Source organism: Necator americanus, chromosome V (genome assembly GCF_031761385.1).
Source record: "Necator americanus strain Aroian chromosome V, whole genome shotgun sequence".
In the NCBI taxonomy this organism is placed as follows: domain Eukaryota; kingdom Metazoa; phylum Nematoda; class Chromadorea; order Rhabditida; family Ancylostomatidae; genus Necator; species Necator americanus.
In genome coordinates this window covers 15,639,519-15,659,355 of record NC_087375.1, presented here as the reverse complement: position 1 = coordinate 15,659,355, position 19,837 = coordinate 15,639,519, and the positions used below count along the sequence as shown (strand labels likewise).

Genomic DNA, 19,837 nt, shown 5'->3' with positions numbered 1-19,837 from the left:
CAAGGGGCAGGCGGTATTCCCGGCAAACCTCTATGACCCTCGACCCGGTCTGGATGTGGTCCAAGCAGCTGAACCCCTGACGGAATCCAGCTTGTTCTTGAGGCTGGGCTTCGTCCTAGATATGCGCGTGAGAATGACCTTGGTGAAGATTTTGTATAACACGCTCAGCAAGCATATCGGACGGTAGTTCCGAAGGTCCTCTCGGTCACCTTTCTTATGGATGATAACGGTTCGCGAGGTCTTCTACTGGTTTGGGATCCTTTCTTTCTGAAGTTAGGATGTCATGTGCGCTGTTAAGATTACATGAATTAGATGGGCACCAGCCCGAAGAAAGTCTGCTGATATAAAATCATGTCCAGGGGCTGTGCCAGGTTTCATGCTCTTGACAGCGATTCGTACTTCAGAAGGGAGAATCCGTGGTGGGGCTTCACCACTGGGGATGATCGGGCTTGACATAGGAGTTGATGACCGCAAAATGTTCAAGTAGAACCTCTCTGTGATGATTTCCGTCTCACGACGAGGAGACGTGCGAGTCCCGTCTTTGCTCAGCAAGGCTGCTAGCAGAATATTATATTCGTGGAGATCCCTGCGGCACTTCGCTAGACTCGTTCTTCTTTGTGCTGTTTCCAGGATCTTCCTCTGCCTGTATTTCGAAATATCTTCCTGCAACGCTTTTCTGCAACTATGTTAGGTTCTAACCGCTCAATGTGCGATGCATTTGGATCAAGCCCGAAAGTCCTTCTTCTTTCTAACAACTCCTTGGTGGTCTTCGAAATTCGATCCAAGTTTGTCGTGCGCGGCTTCAAGGCACGCTCAGCACAGGCTCGTAATCCTCTGAGCAGCATCTCGTAGTCTACGTCTGGGTCCTCCTCGGTGTGCCAGTCACCTTGGGATAAGAAGTCCTTTGATATTCGGCTTTTCTAAAAAGGTACTTCATATTAAATCCTTGAAAAATCATAACGGTGGTTTACTTCTCTTTTCTTGTGCTTCTTGTACGCTCCCTTGTACAGTTACGCTCTCACAAGAAAACCAAAGTACCGCTATAATTTTTGCTGCGCGACAAGAGGTACCCACGAAAATCGGCCTTTCGCTGCTGACCTGCCATCGCGTATTTACGGCTGCCGCTTCAGCTAGATAGCATCCACGACCGCCTTGGATCACTTAGGCCCAATCTCTCTAGTGTTCTCGAAAATTAAAGAGAAAACAAATACTTCTATCCAATTACTAGATATATCATCAGAATTATACCAAACGGTGATATGCTGAGTGATAATGGTGATGTGCGTGACCTATGGTCGGATCAAAACGACATGAATCACGAGTGTAGTTGCAGCAGTTGGAACCGAGTTGGGACCGTCGCAAACTAAAGCGATGGGTGATCCCAGCAAGGGTTTCACCACGCTCCTAGCCGCTACCCTCACCGATGCGCCTCAAGAGATGCCGTGTACGTAGTTCCGTGCGTGCTTCGTTTTCGTTTGTCGTTTTGACTCTACTGTACATTGACCTCTTTTGAAAAATTCAACACAGATAAGGATCATAACAAAAACATGCTGCAGAAAAAAATGTTAACACATCCCATATTTCACACATTTTACGTCGCAGCTATTTAATCTAAACTCGCAGCGCACATGTATGTTTTTGTCACAATATATTTCAACGAGTTTGGTGGTCAATTTCCAACTGTAACAACTGTATAGACAGCGGCTTTATGGCCCTACTACGTTGCATACATTTTCAAACTCCTCTTCACATTTTACCTTTTTATCGCTTTGTTTCTATCTATCTCTGCATAGGATCAATACGACAAGTTGGGTAGATTAATGGCGAACAGAGACCTCTGTATCTGCGAGATGCGCCTTTAGGTACTATTAATGTCTGGGAGGCATTAGCCTCACCTCTCTACGCGTAGGATAAGGTAGTTTCCCTTGGTTTCTCTTGTGTTGTACCGATAACACATCTCTAGACCTTCGACTTTTCGAGCCTAAGCTTGAACGACTTTATTATGTTTAATTGGAAACTTATATGCTCTATTTTGGGCTATTACATAGTTAACATGCAGTTTTCAAATTCTGTTTTACCTGCGTAACTGAGTATCATAAGTGATAAAATACTATTTAAACTCTTTTTCTTCTTCATTTCCTTTATTTTCTTGTTTCACTCTTTAGACTCTTAGTTTTTCTATGTTAATATTTATTTATTATAATTATAACAATATTTTCCTTGGATTGTTTTCCTTTCTGTATCGAGGAGCCTCAAGTGAGACCAATCTGAAGTGCATTGTCTAGGTAGAGGCAATACTATCCACCCTTTTGATGAGAACCTTTTAACCTCTTTTCATTATGAATGATTATCTAAATATGTAAATAGAAATGCCTAGAAAGAAAAGAAAAAAGAAGTAAAGAGAAAAGAGTGAAAAAATACAGCATAACACCGAAAAGTGGGACATTTTTTCCTTTTCAAATTTTTCAATACTTTTCAAAGTTTCCCTTGTATTTTCGGAAATGAATGAGTGGTTTCCCTCTTACAATTCAGAACGGATAATAACAAATACACAATGAACACTAAAACACTAATAATAAACAATGACAATTGACATCGTTAGTAAACACTTCCACTCACATTTCTAAACGCTTCTTCAGTTATGTGAACTTCTTAAACCACTTAATCTGTGATTTGAGACAACTTTTATCACCAAGCACTTTCCCTTTTTGTTCGCTTCAAAAAGCGCTGCGAGCGCGACGAAAATAGTGCATCGTAAGAGCGGCAAGATGGGCGGGGAAGACGTCGTGGGCGTAGTGTCAGCGAGATGTAGCAAAAGAGAAGCGAACAGGCTACTCCGGCGATTGTGACGCTATCTAGAGATATACTTATCGACGCTCATTAGCCGCTTAGATATATCGGCGGCATATCGTACGGGCATGTCTTGACGGGTCCCCATACTAACGATGCGGCTAAAAGCGTCTGACTCTCTACAATTGGACATGACAGCTCCTTTGAATCTCCAATTTCTTCCGAATGTTGCAAGATGATCATCATCGTTTCTAAACTCATAATAATAACGTTGTTGATTTGAATTGTAAACTTGGTCAATGCAACTTAACTTTTTAAATTTATTTCTGTAAATGTATCATCAGTAAATTACAATGAAGAACACCTTCTCTGCAAGAGTGTCCATTAGATACACGTTTTCAATACGACGATAAGGCAATACAAAGGCAAAACAATCAGCATAGTTAGGAAATTACCGACAACTGATATCAGGAAAGTAAAGCAACTTTGAAATAACAGTGCTCGTCAACAGTATCAAAGTGTATAGCTTGCTGGTACAAAACTAGCCGAGTTTTTGGTTGTCCCGGCTTAATAGTCATGAACTACGACAAATGTCTGCTAAGAATAGAGGCAAGTACTGGCCATTGGTATATTCCTATATTACTCTGGAGTGATTCTCATAATAACCGCTTCGGTCCGCTCTTTTCTGCAGGCCATGAGTTGTATATGGATGTAGAGCCGAGACGTGAACCTGGAAAATTATCTTACTTAAGGTGGAAACCTTCACAATGTTTTCCAAAGGATTGAGGTGCGCCTCTTTCAATGGAGTCAAGGTCCCACTTACTTGCGAATCTATGTAATAAGGGCGGAAGTAATGTGTTCTTTTTCTGTCATACAACATTCTGATGCGAGAGCAGTTGAGGTAGATGAGTACAAGCATTATTACAACCTAAAGAATTCCCCTCAAAATCGTCGTTAAGCAAGCAAGCGAACGTGTGGAAGCAACGTTTTCCACCTACCAGCACAACTAAAACTATGACTTTTCCGATGACAAAGAAAGCATTCCAAAAGGTTTCACGGCTTGGTCGAAGCACCATCTCACTTCGTAAATCGTTGGTGAAGTGTACTGGAGACAGTTGCGTGACCTCAATTATGCGATAATATGATAGAGAAGAAAGAAACTTCAGAATGTTTGTTACGGTGGATCGAAATAGCCGCGAAAAATCAAGAACATGGAAAAGATAACCCTTGTGCTTCTAAACCAGAAAATAAATCTTTCATTAACTTGTTGATTTCTAACACGGTTTCCCTAAAAGTGGTCTATTAGTCGCGGAATTCTACATAATTTTTTCACGGATATTTGGACAGAGAAAATACAAATTGTGTGTGAATATTAAATAGAGGGTTAAAGAATCAAGTGTTTGGCGCTAATCTATGCGCTTTGGATGTGCCACAGCTTTCTACTCCAATTCGGAACCGTTTCAGGTCTAAGAACGCGCAAATGGCCTAGAAATGACCTGTGGTTGCCAGAAAATCAGTCGTATAATATCAGTGTATTAAGAGAGTTTGTTTCAGTTTTAAACCATTGGCCGGACAATCACAAAAGAACCTCTTGCCACATGCTTGCTACACTCGCCTCTAATAATTTTTTTTTCTTAAATAACCCAATTCGAGCCGAAGCACTGGTGATTTTGGACGAACTTTTCCATGAAATGGCATTCAGTAGCTTATTGAGACAACTTCTCTCACTCTCGAGAGACAGAAATTGTGTGGGAAATAAGTTTTCTGAATTTTCCACACAATTTTCTATTCACTGGAAAAAGCGTAACACTTATGCATAGGAATGTCTCCAAGTTTACACTTGACATGGATTTTGCAACTTTCTAGCGTATTGGTCGGGGATGCTCAGGAATATGTCTCTGGTATACATTAGGTGAAGTAAAACGTTTTTTCATAGTTCGGAAAAAGAGCTTTTTTGCTTTATTTCGACAAGGAAAACAGTTACGAATAACCGATTTGGATCAGATATGCGGCGTTTTGTTTGGTAACCTTTGTCCATTTTGAGGGCAATTTCATAATTGCAAAATACTAAATAAATACTTGACCACCTCATTTTCGCAAGCCTGTCTTGAGGCCGGTTTTAGATCATCAAGAAAGCTTTGTAGATGGCTGAAAAGGTGATAATCGCTTAGGTCTGGATTATACAACGGTTGCGGTAGAACCACCTATACAGGCTGTCGGAGCTTCTAATTCTTCCTTGAAGATGTGTGCAGGCTGGCGTTATCTTGATGGAACACAAAACGTTTATTATTGGCCAATTCTGGCCGTTCCTGGTCGATTGCCTGCTTCAATCCATTCAGTTGCTCAAATTAGAGGTTCTATTTGAGTGTTTGGCCCAAGCTCATAGTGGACGATTTCCTTCCATTCCTACCAAACACACAGCAAAACCTTCTTGGCCGTTAATCCAGACTTTGCAATCATTTGGGCCGTTTGTTCTCATCGCCGTAGTACCGGTCTTTCTCGGTCTTTGTTCTCGTATGTGATTCATTTTTCATCGCATCACCATCCGCTTCAAAAATAGATCGATTCGTTCGTTAAGTTCCAGCAAAGAATCGCAGACATCAGTTCGGTCCAAAAGGTTCTTTTATGTGGCGTGCGGCACCCATACATCGAGGTTCTTCTTGAGAAAAGGCTTAGGCAAATGGTTCCAAACAGTTTTCTGGCTAATCTTCAGTTCCCGTGCAATAGAATGCTCACATGGCGGTCCGACTTGACGACTTCCGTGATTTTATCGACATTTTCGACGATTCTTCAATGTCTACATATACTGCTGGAACGGAATTGTAGAAACCACCATTTTACTATTGCATTCGATACTGTATTAGGTCCATAACCAGCACAAATTTTATAGGCCGCTTGCTACTCCTTTTCATTAGTCGTAGTGCTACTGGAGGATGAATCAAATCTTCTCTTTTTTTTACCTCCATTTTGGAACGCTAACAGGTGACAACATACAGCTGGCGCCACCAAGCACAGGACTGATGGGGAATTTTTCGAAGCGTAATGTCACCTTAGAACCGCCGTTTAACATAACTTGGTGTGATGTTGGCTGATGGCTCACTAAAGACATCCAGCGAAAACGCTCAGAATTTTTTACTTCATTTAACCATCACCTCGCTTCATCTAGAACACAATCATTCGACTCGGATATGAAAGACGGTTGATCTTAGGAAACTGAAGAAGCGGAACTGCGGCTAAAGCGAGGGGTCGATAGCGCAACGAGTCTGACCTTGGATTCGCATACTGTCATACCATAACAACACAAAGGCCGTTATGGACCAGACATTTTACCGTGGAGAACTAACTTGTACGTACAAGATGTTTGGAACTTTAGAAACTTTTCACAAATCTAAATTCCAAAAAAAAAAATACTATTTTCGCAACCACTTTAACGACGCGAGCTTATTATCAATTTTGTTCATCGAGAGTAGAGCTTTTCTTTTTGTTTTTATCCTTTTCTTGTTGCCAACACCAAAAAAATTTGCCCAAGAATTAAAGCAACCACCAGTACCAAAACACTTAATTTCAGATGATTCTTTGAGATATTACCTGAACAATGTTCCCGATTCTGTTGGACACAATATCAAGGTCCCAGTTGCGGCTGTATGGATCCTGAAAGATGCAAAAGTTTGCGGAACGTTCTAGTCTTGTACTCATTGCATTTGAGTGCCATGTTCAGCTCTGTACCTTAACTTGGGTACTGTTGAAGGTACAGAAGCGCATGCCGTATGCAGCATCAGCAATTATGGAATTGTTCACATGGAAAACAAATGGTTCGGTGGAAAAGGAACCAGAGCGAATAAGTTTCTGTAAGTTTTCAACAATAGAACGAGGTGTACAGTCCGAAGAAAATGAATAGAATCCACCTCTATCTCAACAACCATCCGATTTCTTTTCGGTTCATCAAAGCGTAACATCGTAGGTGAGGAGTTTGGATGCATAGTCTCTTCTCTTACTCTTCCAAATTCTACAAAAAGGTGATCCGCATTGTTTACTGAACGAATGTGATCGCTTGCTTCTTGGCTGCGTACCTGAAACAATTGTACTAGTACCAATCACATGAATGTAAAGCCCTCAGTGAATGCATTCTGTTGGCTTAACGCACTACGTCATTGGCGAAAGCGAGCACTGGGATCCTCCTTCTCGACACTCGCAAATCAATGGGACGATCGATCGATAGAACGACGACCCTCGTTTTTTCGTATGTTTTGGGTAGTTTTCGATTTTTTTGTGTGAGTGGATAAGATCTTTTCATAATCCCAGTGCCACAATCTTTCCCGGTTTGTAGATGTGTCATACGATCTATCGAATAATCGTCTCAACGACGGCCATCGAGGTACCACGTCCAGCTTTCCACAAAGACGTGTGATATATTATGTTGGGAAAGGGCTGCATTGTCTCCCTCACCAAAACATTCATTGACGCCGCGTCCCATGTTGCATTAACATCACTTTTTGGCAGACATAAGGTGTGTCCGAACGAATCACGGCTAAGACATCCTCCTTCAGGTGAGAGGACATGAGAAATTAGTGGACACCGACAGCTGTAATCAATGTTAACAATCCATTGATAAACCACATTCCTGCATCGCTTCAAATGAAACGAACGTCTTGCTTGTCTCACAACCGAAGTTGCAGACTATTCCAGTACTGAGAAGACATTTCTTGCTTTTTTCATGATGCCTGAGCTCAGACGACGTAGCGCCAATCTGAAAATAGAACAATAAACTCATACCGGTCGAAAAATGAAACAGTTTTTGTATTTCTACCTTATTCACGATTTCGGTAGCTGCTTTGTGCACTGCAAGTTCTGCCAACGTTGTGTTCAATGGAACAACGCCTGATGGTAGGGAAGTACTCTCTTCGAAATTCCATTTTCTGGTGAAAAAACAGTTATACGGAATCCACGCTACGCGTAAGAGTAGCATGACTGCATGGTTATTCAGGAATCGACTACGTTGCTGAGGCCAGACTTATTATAAAAAAAATTTATTTGCTTACTTTTAGCAAGAATTGGTAAGGTTATTATTATATTATTGTAGTGCTTTCATTTATACTATATGCTTACATTATTACAGCCGTATCAAAGATGACCAGTTGTATCAAAGTTGTTAGCAAAAAAAAATCACCAAACCTACTTACCGCTCCTTCTGAACCTCCACTTCTTCAAGGGCCTTCTCAAGATGCTTGACGGACTCCTCCAATTCGGTCGAAAGGTGCTGCCCTACTGCCGTCAAGTCATCTTCGTTTTCTTTATCACTACTGGAGTCTTCAACATGAAGAGATTTGGTTTGGTGCGTCTCTTTTGTCGTGGTTGTACGGAATGCGGTGGTTGTTGTTTGTTCAGTGTGTTGTAAGAGCGTTTCCACGTCCACGACTTCCACATCGGTAGTGGTCGTGTTTTCATGCTTCTCACCGTCCTCATCCAAGGAGGTGGTTTCCGTGATGGTCGCTTCGGTTGTGGTAGCTACTTCTGTTGACGACGTCTCCTCCTCCTCAATGCCTGTCTCCGGCGAGGCCGTGGTTTCTGCTTTTGCAGTGAGCAAAGCGGTTGTAGACGATTTGGATGATGTGGGTGATGTGGTTGATGTTGTGCTCGTAAATGACGTCATTGAGAAAGAGGTAGTGCTTGTTGCTTGGTCGTTGATCTCTTCAGCTCTTTCTAGAGATATTGGAGCTTCGGCTGCATGCTGAAATAAAGTTAATCTAGAAAGATAACTGTCTCTAGAGACAACAATGTGAAAGAGCTCTATAAATTCTTACACACATTCCATATACTCAAACTTCTTGAAAGATATTGTGTAGTGTGTAGGAAGCTTTCAGTCACTATTTGGACACACCGCATAGCTCCGTTCTTTCACATATGTTTGTAGCGATCAAGTGACCAAAATAAAAATTTCGTCGATCCTACACATGCAGGAAAACATTGCTTGGTGCGCTCATTGCCTGATTCTTGCACTTTCGCTGCGTCGGTGATCCAGCAGCGTAGAACACTCTGGACCCCAATAATATTACGTTTCAAGACAGAACCCTGTGTAGAGAGGCAAAATTTGGTGCCATTGGAAAAAAAAATCACACATGTGGTGTGGGTTGGAAAGATTCCAGGCGAGCACTAAGTGGAGATCGAAGTGGATGGGCTCAGGGATGTTTGATGTCGAAACACCTCGGCGAAGATGCGGATATACGCGTTAGACCGTAACGTCCGCCCGCATATTAAGTTACGTAAGTCAACCCAGTAAACTTCAAAGCGATCAGAGCAAAAACTAAACTTTACAGTCGATTTTTAGCTTATTTCTCGTAGCATTGTATTCGTCCAAAATTAATGGGTAATCTTGCGTACAATCCCTTAGTAATTGTAACCTTAAAGACAGTTTAAATTAGGGAGATAATACTACTTGTCTACTAATCGGTGATCACTATTTGTTGATTTGGTTAATCACCCCAAATGTAGTCACAATGTCGATACCCATGAATCACCTCCCTCTCCTGTGTTACCATGAATCAAAGAACGCTGCCTCCCGCATGCGAGTCATCGCATGTCTGCCCTCTAATTTAACACTCCTGCCAATCATTTTTCATGTCAGCCGTTTCCGCTTTTGGAGACAGATACTTATCAATCCGTTGATCCCGGGGGATTAAGGGATAGTTTGCTTGTCCGTAATTCATTACGATCGAGGCGCACTACTAATAAAGATTTACCGTTATCCAGAACAAACAGAGAGTTGTAATCTACTGGTTACTGATGTCGCAAATACGTCCCTTTGTATTGTGTTGTCACTATTTACAGACAAAACAAAAGAATGAAAACGTACAGTGTTGACTTGGGCGACGCTAATATTTGATCCTGAAGCACGGTTATGTCCTTTGACAAACAAATCTGTTTCCATTCTGAATACTGTATGAGGAATCTGAAAGAGCCTATTTGAACTAGATTCAAGAGGAACTGATGGAGAAGATAGGCACATGATTTCTATGAGCATCTGACACTTGTCGACCAGAACCGCTTGCTGCTTTCCAGCTTTTGTCTGCAACTGTTGTCCCTTCTATTCGTCCACATTCACCACATCGACCCACAGGAAGAGTTGCTAAATCAAGAATGCAGAGATCTCCAGCAACTCTCCCCCGACACAGAAAATTCCATAACCCACACGTATGATTGCAACTTGTGCACTGGAAGGGTGTTACTCTCACCAAGCCGAATTTCGGACGTTTGCGATGAGATGTGAGAATTGCGCAGACCTTAAGGAAATTCCCTTTTACGTTGCTCTTGTAAGGAATTTCGTTTAAGTTAACCTGCACTCCGAAATCCTGATCCTCAGCAACATCTAACGTTAATGTTGTGACCGTACCATCCACCTTTATATCTCTCTTTGTTGCCAGCTGCCAGGTGACAAACGGTGGATTTCCCTGCAGGAGGAGACTTGTAAAGCAATAAAACGGAACAACCAAACATCGATGGGAACCAGGAAAATGGTTGCTTTATCAGTGCGATCAAAGTCGTTTGTACCTTCATATGAGCCGGACCATAGCGAAGGTGATAATAAAGAGGAGTCCGTGGTGCAGGCATCCAAGTGATCGTTGCATGTCCCTGCTTTCCCCGGACTTCGAGTACTTCCATACAAATGGGATTTGCCTCTGAAAAGCAGAATATTCATCCTTGTGTCTGCGAACTGTATAAATAGAAATTCTTCAACCTTTCGAGCATACATCCAGCTCAGGATTTTTGTCACAGTCAATCTCTATGTTCTTCTGTACACTAAACGGTTCAAGGCGAACACACCTGTAAAAATGTAAAATTCACCCATTTAATACGGTTAAACGATAGAAGAATTTGAAAATTTAAATAATTTTGAAGGAATTTTGAAAGAATTTTGAAGGATTTAAATAAGCAGAAATATCGTTGTTCGGATAGTTTTTGTTGTTTCAATAACCAACATGGAGAAGCCAAACAGCTTTTGGAAAGAGTTTCGTACTATCTGAATTACTGCATATTTTTCACAAACTTTCAAATTTCCGGTTTTTCCCGAGAAAAAAAATCAGCAAAGAGAACAAAAAATCAGAAACCAGCCTTATCGCTACAAATCCACCATTCATTATTTGACAATGCAAGCCGGCAGAAGTCACCATTCTCTTGTTTTATATTTTATTGTTGTAACTATTGCAACTATTTCTTAATATAATAAATATAATTGTATATAATAATGTGACGTAGGCGCTATGGTTAGGTCCGAATGTGCTCAAGAGGATGAGCGCGGAGCGTTCGCCATAACTCCTGATCTTCCTCTGTTGACACTCAACCCCAATTTCTTCCGCTCTTCCCCAACCGAGGCTCTCAACTTGTCGAGCAGAATCAGTGCAGTGCACATGTGCGACAATACTTACTTTGTACTTATTAAGGCTACCTACCTAGGAAGCATTCGGACTTCCACCCATAGGCGACAGCGCGCTTCAAGCACTGTAGATGGTAGAGAGACCGCTAGCCGACCACCAGCTCGGACTATCTCCTGGAAAATCAGTATCGATGCTGAGGTGGGTCTTTCTGCCGTTTCACAAACGTGAAAAAATTACGATCTTAGGCTGCGGAAGTTCATCTTCAGGTGTGTGGCATTGTAGTGGATATAAGGCTGGCGCCTCATAACCGTAGATATCAGAGTCCGAATAGCCCCTGGACAAAAACAGCTGAACGACATATTTTAAAGGAGAATGACGAACCTCGGTAGTGTCCATCGAATGTAAACTTTTAGTGTGTCCGTTGTAGTGTTGAAAATGGGAGGCTCAGCGAACACCTTAAAGTTGAGTTTTTTCACTCTCCGCCAAGTCACAGTTACCCTGCTCTTCCTAGTTTTTTTTATCAGTGATCTGATAAAAGAATTCTTCTTAATTTTTTTGTATTTACCTGATCAGCCGCTAAAACAAATGGTGGTAACTGTACGGGAATTATTTTTTGACCGAAGATCACAATATGGTCGGTTGGATTTGCACTTCGTACAACGACGATTACTCTAAATTATAAATTATTCAGAACAAGAGCAAAGAAAATTAAAATCTGATCACCACGGATCTCCACGCTCCTAAAAATGCGATGAGCCATGCAACTGGGTTATGCTCTCATTTGCGAAATTAGAAATTTTAAAGTTTTACTTAGGCTTTATTCAATTGTAAAGTCTTTATCCGATCATCTGCTAGTTTTAATTACATAAGCAGAGAATACAAAAAATACTTGGGCAAAATTCTTGATTCGGTTTATAAACTCAACTTGGACTCAATTTGGATGAAGTTTTTTTTTCTTCTTCATCACTGTGAAGCAGTTGGAATGGATAAATTTCAAAAAGCGTTCGGTTCAGCTTTTTTTTCAAACAAAAACTGATTTGTCCGCTAGAAAATGTTTTACGTTTATGCACATTTAAGACATGTGCGCAAGGCCGAGTTTTGTTTTCTCTTTTTCCACTATCACTGCCTTATTCGTTGAAACTTGCCATGCCGTAAATTTCTACGTAATTTCGTATCTGGCCCAATTTAAGAAAGCAAATTGCCGTAATAGATTTCGCGATGTAAGGAAATATGCATTTAGCTAAAAGTAAATGTTCGCTTAACTGATGGATTTGATCATTTATTTATACTTACCGGAATTTATAATCTCTGCAAGGATCAAGTACGGTAAACATTGTCATTGGAGTAGTGGATGAGCCCTAAAGTCGGAGTTTTTCAAAGCAATTACTTTTGTAACACTCACATGTTTGAGACAGAAATTGATATTCATTAAAAGATAGCTTTAGGAAAAAATTTAATGACTGAAAAAAAATGTTGGTTGAAACAATTGACAGATCCTACTTTCAAATTTTTACTTGTAGCCTTTACTTGAGAAAGAATGCAATGAAGAACTCACCGCAAAATACCATTCTTCAGACTGCGTGCTTACTGTGGCATATTCAAAGATATAAGCAAACGCGGATGGATATGGAGGAATTTGTAGACGAATTGTATGAGCATCCAAATACTCGGATGAGAATGAGGACGGAGTTGGCAGTGTCAAAGCTGGAAATTAGGACATTAAGACAGAACATTGGCGCCTCCCTCAGTATTTCTGAACATAGAAATAATTCCACTAAAAGATTGCCACTGGAAATAACTAAAAATTTTTGCAAAAATGTGTTCCTTACAGGTTTCGATCTCGAGCATAATATTAAAATGCCCTCAACGAGATTTTCCATTTTTTAGCTTGCATTATTATTATTATTATTATTATTATTATTATTATTATTATTATTATTATTATTATTATTATTATTATTATTATTATTATTATTATTGGTAGTAGTAGTAGTAGTAGTAGTAGTAGTAGTAGTAGTAGTAGTAGTACTAGTAGTAGTATGGTGATAGTAATATTATTAATTCCTACTGTCTTTATTAACACCGCATATCTTTTAGTTGTCCTCCAACTACAATTCCATTGAGCATTCAACTGTAGCTTTAGGTACACATCTTTACCCGCCCAAAGCTTCCGTCTAAACTCTGGATTGAGGGTCATACTTGTGTAATGAATGAAGAAGGAAGCTTCCTTCATTTCAAAACTAAGTGTGTGTCTGCGTTAATCAGTCCGCATGGGATGCACCACCGCTGTCGCTTCACTTCAGAATCGTTTGAGGTTTACGAACACATAACTGGCCTATACAATGACTTGCGGTGGCTAGCCGATGTATCAACTCAGTGTTTTTATCCTCCCAGACGAGTCTGGTACCAATTTATCGACCCCGGAGGGATGAAAGTCTTGGTGGGCACTAGGACGGATTCGAACTCCGATCGATCGTGGAGGCAGCGGAACCTCTAACCGGCTGCGCTACACCCGACTTCAAAACTGTGAACACTACATAGAAGCCGTAACGAATATCAAGGGCACTTTTTTTAAAGTTGCAATTATGAGATAATAGGACATATGATGTCTTCTGCTGAAAATTTATTGTAGAAAGACGTTTGGCATCGAATGAAATTAAAATTTTCCATTATTCTGTTGTGGTTTCTGCATTTCTTCGTATACCTTCAGAATGCTACAGTTTCCTTTCTGTCATCACCATCATCTTTGACTGGGTTGTTTTAGCTGGGTCATTCTTTATATTATATTCAAGATCAGGTGAATATAAAAAACGCTCTTAATTAATTTCTCGAAAAAACGAATCAAAATTACCACCGTCTCATTCTTTGAGAGTTTCCTTTATTATTTCAATTACAAATTAGCGTTAAAATCGCGTACCTTTAAATGCGCGAACATTTTTTAATTCTGGTTTTTATTTAATTTTTTAAATTTTATTTAATTTTAAGTTTTTCAAGTTTCAAAAGCCACTCCTTAATCCCTTGAATTCTTGTGGGACATCCGCTGGGTGGACTTTCATCTTGCGGCACTATGAATCTTATTGTGTTCCTCTCGAAATATAGAGAAGGTGATGTTCTTAGGAGAACACTACCTATTGTTTTTCTTAACTTCTCGACTCTATTTTATAACTTATACTATTTTGTTCTTCGTATTTCACATTTATATCCTAAATTCTTAGCATCCAAATAGAAATGCATATCAATGAAGTGCAGTAACCTTTCTGCTTAGCTATTGTCAGCACCGTTGAGAAACTTTTGTCACTGCTTGATATTCTGTTCTTCTTAATGAACTTTCCACAAAACTATAGCTTCGATTGTTTTCATCTTGATAATGTGCGCGTAGTATCTTAACGACCTAAAAAATTACGAGTGATGCAGTTCTCTATTTGCAAATAACTATTTTGATGTGGGGGTAATTTCTCTTTCTTGCAGCAAAAGTTGGAGTTGTTCCATTTTCTCATTTTTTGTGCATTTCTTACACGCACATTTCTACAGTTATATATATATATATATATATATATTATATTATAAATATATGAAGTATATATATGTAGTATATATATATATATATATATATATATATATATACTGCGCAAATTGTTCTGTATGTGAGCAAGCTATCTTTTGATATCCATAAGATATCTTTTGTGGAAGAAAGAAACGAACCTCTTGCAAGCTTCTGATCCACGGAGTTGCATGTTCGATGTGTTCTCTCCACGGGGCAATTGCAATAGACGGCAGACGGCTGAAAAAATATTTACGTCGCTTTAAGACTTGTTCAAACCCCATTATGACATCTGTTATGTTATAAATATAATTCGAAAATCTTTTTAACAAAATGTTGGGAGAGTTTTGTGCACATTGTACGTATCTACGATCCGAGTTCTAGGAAGAAGTTACGAATGAAAAATTGAGGGTGATCTTCTTGGAATGCGACCCGACTTAAGGAAGCTTTGTTGATAACTATTTGCGAAGATTAGAAATAGGTTATAGTTGGAATAAAGGTCAGAAAACCACTGTAAACTATGAGGTTTTCTTACTTAGGTTGCCTAATAAATCCACAAATCCTGATAGCTGAAATTCAGATTGTTTCTAAGAAATCATCTGAAAAAGATGTTAAATGTGGCAGAAAAAATAGGTTTTTATATAATAAAGTGGATCGCGGCGTTAGACCAAGATTTCATTTCGCATAGTAGTTTTGGGATCTCCATTACTGCCGCTTTCTTCGCAGATAAAGTCTTCGCACGACGTTGATCCATTCCGAAAGGGATGGGTTCAACTCGTTCAACTTCAATTCAGGATCGTTTGAGGTTTATGAATGCGCGTGCAGCTTCCTAACGGCCATCGATCGCTAGCCGATGTGTCAAGTCAGTGTTTTTTTATCTCCTTAGACAAGTCTGATATCGCTTCATCGACCCGAAGGAATAAAGGACTTGATTGGCATTAGGACTGTTCCGACTGTTTCGAAGCATCGATCGATCGTGCAGTCAGAGCGGAACCTCTCACCGACTGCTCTACTCCTTCTCATCTTCGCAGACACCTGCGGAGATGGGTGGGTGTAGCTCATGCGTAAATTACGGGCAATGCCGTGAGGACACCAGTGTCATTGTTTTAGTCTCAAAACATCACTGAAATGGCAAAATCCAACAGTCGCTAGAGAACTTTCGCATCGCATTTGAGGTGGAAGGAAACCCCTTGTCTTTTGCTGATTTTTTTTCGTTGTTCGCCAAGTTGTGTTCTTGACGCGGTTTCATATTTTAGGAGGTGAAAATGACGCGCAATTAAATGACAAACGCCTTTTTCCGGCTGTCATTAGTAATTCAGTTACCACGTGCTAAAATCTCTCTGGGCCTTCTGAATGAAGGCTTTGTTACGTTAGATGTTTTTCAACAAGGGATGTGAACATTCTATTCATGACAAGTCCTCATTTCCTCTGAAACGATTTTATTGGTTGATTGCTACATGTCAGTCGCTAAACGTACAGTTAATTTACGAATAACAGCTCTATGAGTTGACCATTTCCTTTTTTCCACCAAAACCAGCTCCTTTTTTACCCACATCAGACCTAAATGCCTGGACAGTGCGTGCGCATAATTGTAACTCAATTACGCTGCGAAGAAGAACTTTCCCCCACACCCCCACTGTACTTTCGATGGTCATCCTGACCGTCAATGGACTGACTCCCTGAACATATCACGTCAAGCGTAAATGCTCGCAACAATTCTCAATGTCATTATATGCACCTGCTTTGAGTGGAAGCTTCTGCGATTCTGATGGAAAAAGTGGAGACACGTATTAGGGCTGGGAATTTCTTCAAACTGTACGGACACGTCTGCTTGTAGTTGACTTTGTCAATTCAGCGTATGACTGGAGAGTTGTAGTTGGAAATAAGTCACTGTTCGGTAACAGAACGCCACAAATATTGCTAACAACAACATTCTAAAACATCTTTGTCGGAACTTTGCTGAAAGAAAACGAGGTCAGCTTCTTTTCAAATTTATCGGTGGCAATTTATTTCTGCCTGGAGATTCCGGAAAAGTCAAAGTCGCCATAAGATGTTCTTAGATGCACCACTCTCCACGACGTGTGTGTACATAATCCTGGAAGCAGCTGAATTTTGTGGGTCCCGCGTTAAAGAAAATAGCGAAGTCTGCTTTAGAATGCTCTTTACCTTTGAAAACATAGAGGATTTTGAAACGTTTATTTGGTATTTATAGTTACTATTACTTAGTGTAATGACTTTTCCCTAGACAGACAATAATCTTCTACAGTGAATACATATCTCAAAGGTACAGAAATTTCCGGATCCAGCTCCACTCTTCCACATTGTAAGAATAAATAAAGAATTGTAAATAACCACAGCTACATCTCGAAAAGGAGCAAACAAGAACCACAAAAACTGTATAACTTAGTAATAGTTTCGCTCAATAACTCTACTCACCACATTCTATAAACATATTTAGAGTTAGACATTAGTTAGTATCAAGTTATTTTCGATTTATACATTTACTGATCGCAATTCTTGAAAAACTCGTTTGTCGTTTAATTGCACGTCATTTTCAGCTACAAAAAATATGAAACCGTGTCAAGAGCACAACTTGGCGAACGAAAAAAAAAAATCAGCAAAATGCAAGTCTTTTTTTTACCTCTAAAGTCTTAGTTCAAAATCCACGAGTAACTCTACTGACCATATACATACTTTCAGCACATGTGCATGTTCCCTTCAATTTTGCCATTCTTTACCAGCATTTGAGAAAATATCTAAGAAAAAATCATTTGTGAACTCGGAACTAGGTACCCCCCCCATGTGGTCGTTGTTTTGTGAAACCACTGTAGAAAATCTGAGAATCCTGACTCAGAGTGTGATCCTATCAATGTCCGCAGCCAGTTCGTGGTGCAAAATTTCAGAAAATTTATAACACATTTTTTTACTATTTACGTTCTTTTCCAGGATAAGGAATAGAAGATCCTCTTTCGACATTATGTGAAATCTTTGATGTCCTTCGTCAATGTGCTATATAGGTCAATTATGAGGTGTGTTAACACTTAAAGTGAGTCAAGAACGTTCTTACATAACCCTGAACGATAAGGACTCTCGCGACTGACGCGACTGCAGAAAGAACGCGACCTCATACCGTTTCATAAATAAGTCAAAAGAGAGATTACAGGATGGTAGATCCTCAGTGTTAGACGGTATTCTTTGGTTAAAGAACCTGAAGATCTTTTTTAGGGCAAACAACACTTTTTCTAGGAGCATCTACTACCATTAGATATGTAATAGGTACTTTGAGTACTTCACGATATAGAGGAAAAAAAAAAGAAAACAGATGAAACCAAAACAGATAAGAAGTTAATCATACTGACTAAATGACTGCGATTTATTTGATAAATGGATAGGGTTGATTCCCTGCATTCGCTTAGACGGAGATTTCTTGATAAAACGGTAAAGGATTGGTTGCAGTGCAATTCTTCTGGAATAGGAAACTGATCTCACAGGGGGAGTTCCCAGATTTTCTTGGTAAGAAAACGACCTCACTCCCTGCCTGCTCCACAAGCTTAACAAAGATTGCAAAAGTTCCTGATTTTCTTGCTTCAATTTCTTCTTTGGGTGCATTCTTACAAGTGATACACTCATCTAAATGCTGCGGCCGAAAGCGGTTGAAAAATGTACAACGCGGCTAATCCCCTGGTCAGAGGACAAACCCTCATTCCGATTATCCTTTACCGTGCCCCATCTGGACACTGGTATGCGCGGGTTACGAAAGTTGATGAGTTGCACACTGTGCGTCGCTCCTTTTTTCTCGATGATTTATAACACTCAAATAAGACGCAATAGAATAACGCCTTCATTATATTTACACTGATATCTTCTGTTTGGACCAGACAATCAGCTACGTACATTTACATAGTTCCCTTTTAAATCGTAGACTTTGGACTGCCGTATGGAAGAATTTAAGAAATCCTTCAATTTCAAGACATCTCTGAAACAGCTGGATGACTAAAAGTGGGACCTTCATCACCAGACATTCTCAAACAGTAAAAAAGGAAGAAATCTGACGCTACTCACAATTCTTTTGTCTTGTCCAAAATCCTTTATTTTTGTATATCATCACCACTGTTTTTTCTTAAAATTTACTGAATTCTCCAATAATTAACTCTTAATTGTTTATGCGAATGTCGAGTTAGGAAAAAATCGGTGAAGGTAGCCAAAATTCAGCCGTGAGAACCGTTAATTTCAAGGTTGTACCCTGACCTTTAGAAATAGAAAAACCACGCGAACTCTTGTAATGACGATGTCGCATCGCATTTCGATCAAACTACCGTTACAGTGAATAAAAATCTTTGTGGTTGATCGTTCAAAATACCATTACGGTAGACAAAAACCTTCGTGGTGCACAATAGCACACGTTCATTTGAAATTTATTATTATTTTAGTGGTAGTAGTAAACGTTAAACTAATTGCAATATGTTCCTTCTTTCAAAGGAGAAGAAAAAGTGTTCTGTAAAATCATTCATTCCTAACTTACCTACTAAATTATTCTTTTCAAAGGTTATATCTCAAAAGTTCCGAACACTCACCGATCCAGACTGCATACATCTTGAATAGCACTCCAAGGAGCATTTACCACGAATACTAGTTGCCGCCGAAACCCATTGCGTAGATTGGAACCATAGCAGTGAAAGAATTATACGTAGCATAGGCGATACTTTCTTACGAATGGAAAAGGGAATCAAACGGCAGAAATTTTCAGTGAAACAACAGGTCCTCAAAGCAGACACCGACACGTTTAACGCAACTTGAGGTGGGCGGAGATAATCAGGAAGATTTCCCTGAAACTGGTCGGTGAATGTTCTGAAAATGATTGAAATGTCATCGAAAGAGTGGAGAAGATTGGAAAGAGGACGATAGAACTACAGAGAGGGGTGGATGAATTATTGTGGGGACAAGAACCCCAAGGGAGTCAGCCAACTGCTGTGATCTCGGCGATAACAGTCTGGTTGGCTGCATATGGGCAGCCGATCCGTTCCATCTGGAAACAAGCACATCTCATGAACACCCTCTGCAAAGGTTTGCAACAAAGCTGAGTAATGGAGAATTAAAAACAATGCATATATTTTTTATTGTCAACAATTATTTTCCA

At 39.9% G+C, this 19,837-nt stretch overlaps 1 protein-coding gene across 2 annotated transcripts; it reads right to left on the bottom strand.

Annotated features, from left to right (window-relative positions):
* Positions 1-273: 273 nt before the first annotated feature.
* On the bottom strand, positions 274-19,317 carry RB195_013996 (uncharacterized protein; the record flags this gene model as incomplete). 2 transcript variants are annotated; one of them, XM_064204068.1, is made up of 24 exons in its annotated part: positions 274-643; positions 700-920; positions 3,614-3,718; positions 3,789-3,914; positions 6,379-6,441; positions 6,517-6,636; positions 6,696-6,860; positions 7,237-7,372; positions 7,437-7,537; positions 7,598-7,706; positions 7,971-8,518; positions 9,641-9,736; positions 9,792-9,913; positions 9,977-10,067; positions 10,122-10,235; positions 10,336-10,463; positions 10,523-10,608; positions 11,235-11,332; positions 11,397-11,493; positions 11,541-11,614; positions 11,725-11,830; positions 12,453-12,517; positions 12,715-12,863; positions 19,275-19,317. In XM_064204068.1, the coding sequence occupies 24 exons, from the start codon at positions 19,315-19,317 to the stop codon at positions 274-276; spliced, it is 3,333 nt and encodes a 1,110-aa protein (XP_064059949.1). The 2 variants fall into 2 exon arrangements, with proteins under 2 accessions (XP_064059949.1, XP_064059950.1); XM_064204069.1 differs by lacking the exon at positions 3,614-3,718 and adding an exon at positions 14,862-14,940 and having other exon boundaries at positions 19,275-19,289.
* Positions 19,318-19,837: the final 520 nt, after the last annotated feature.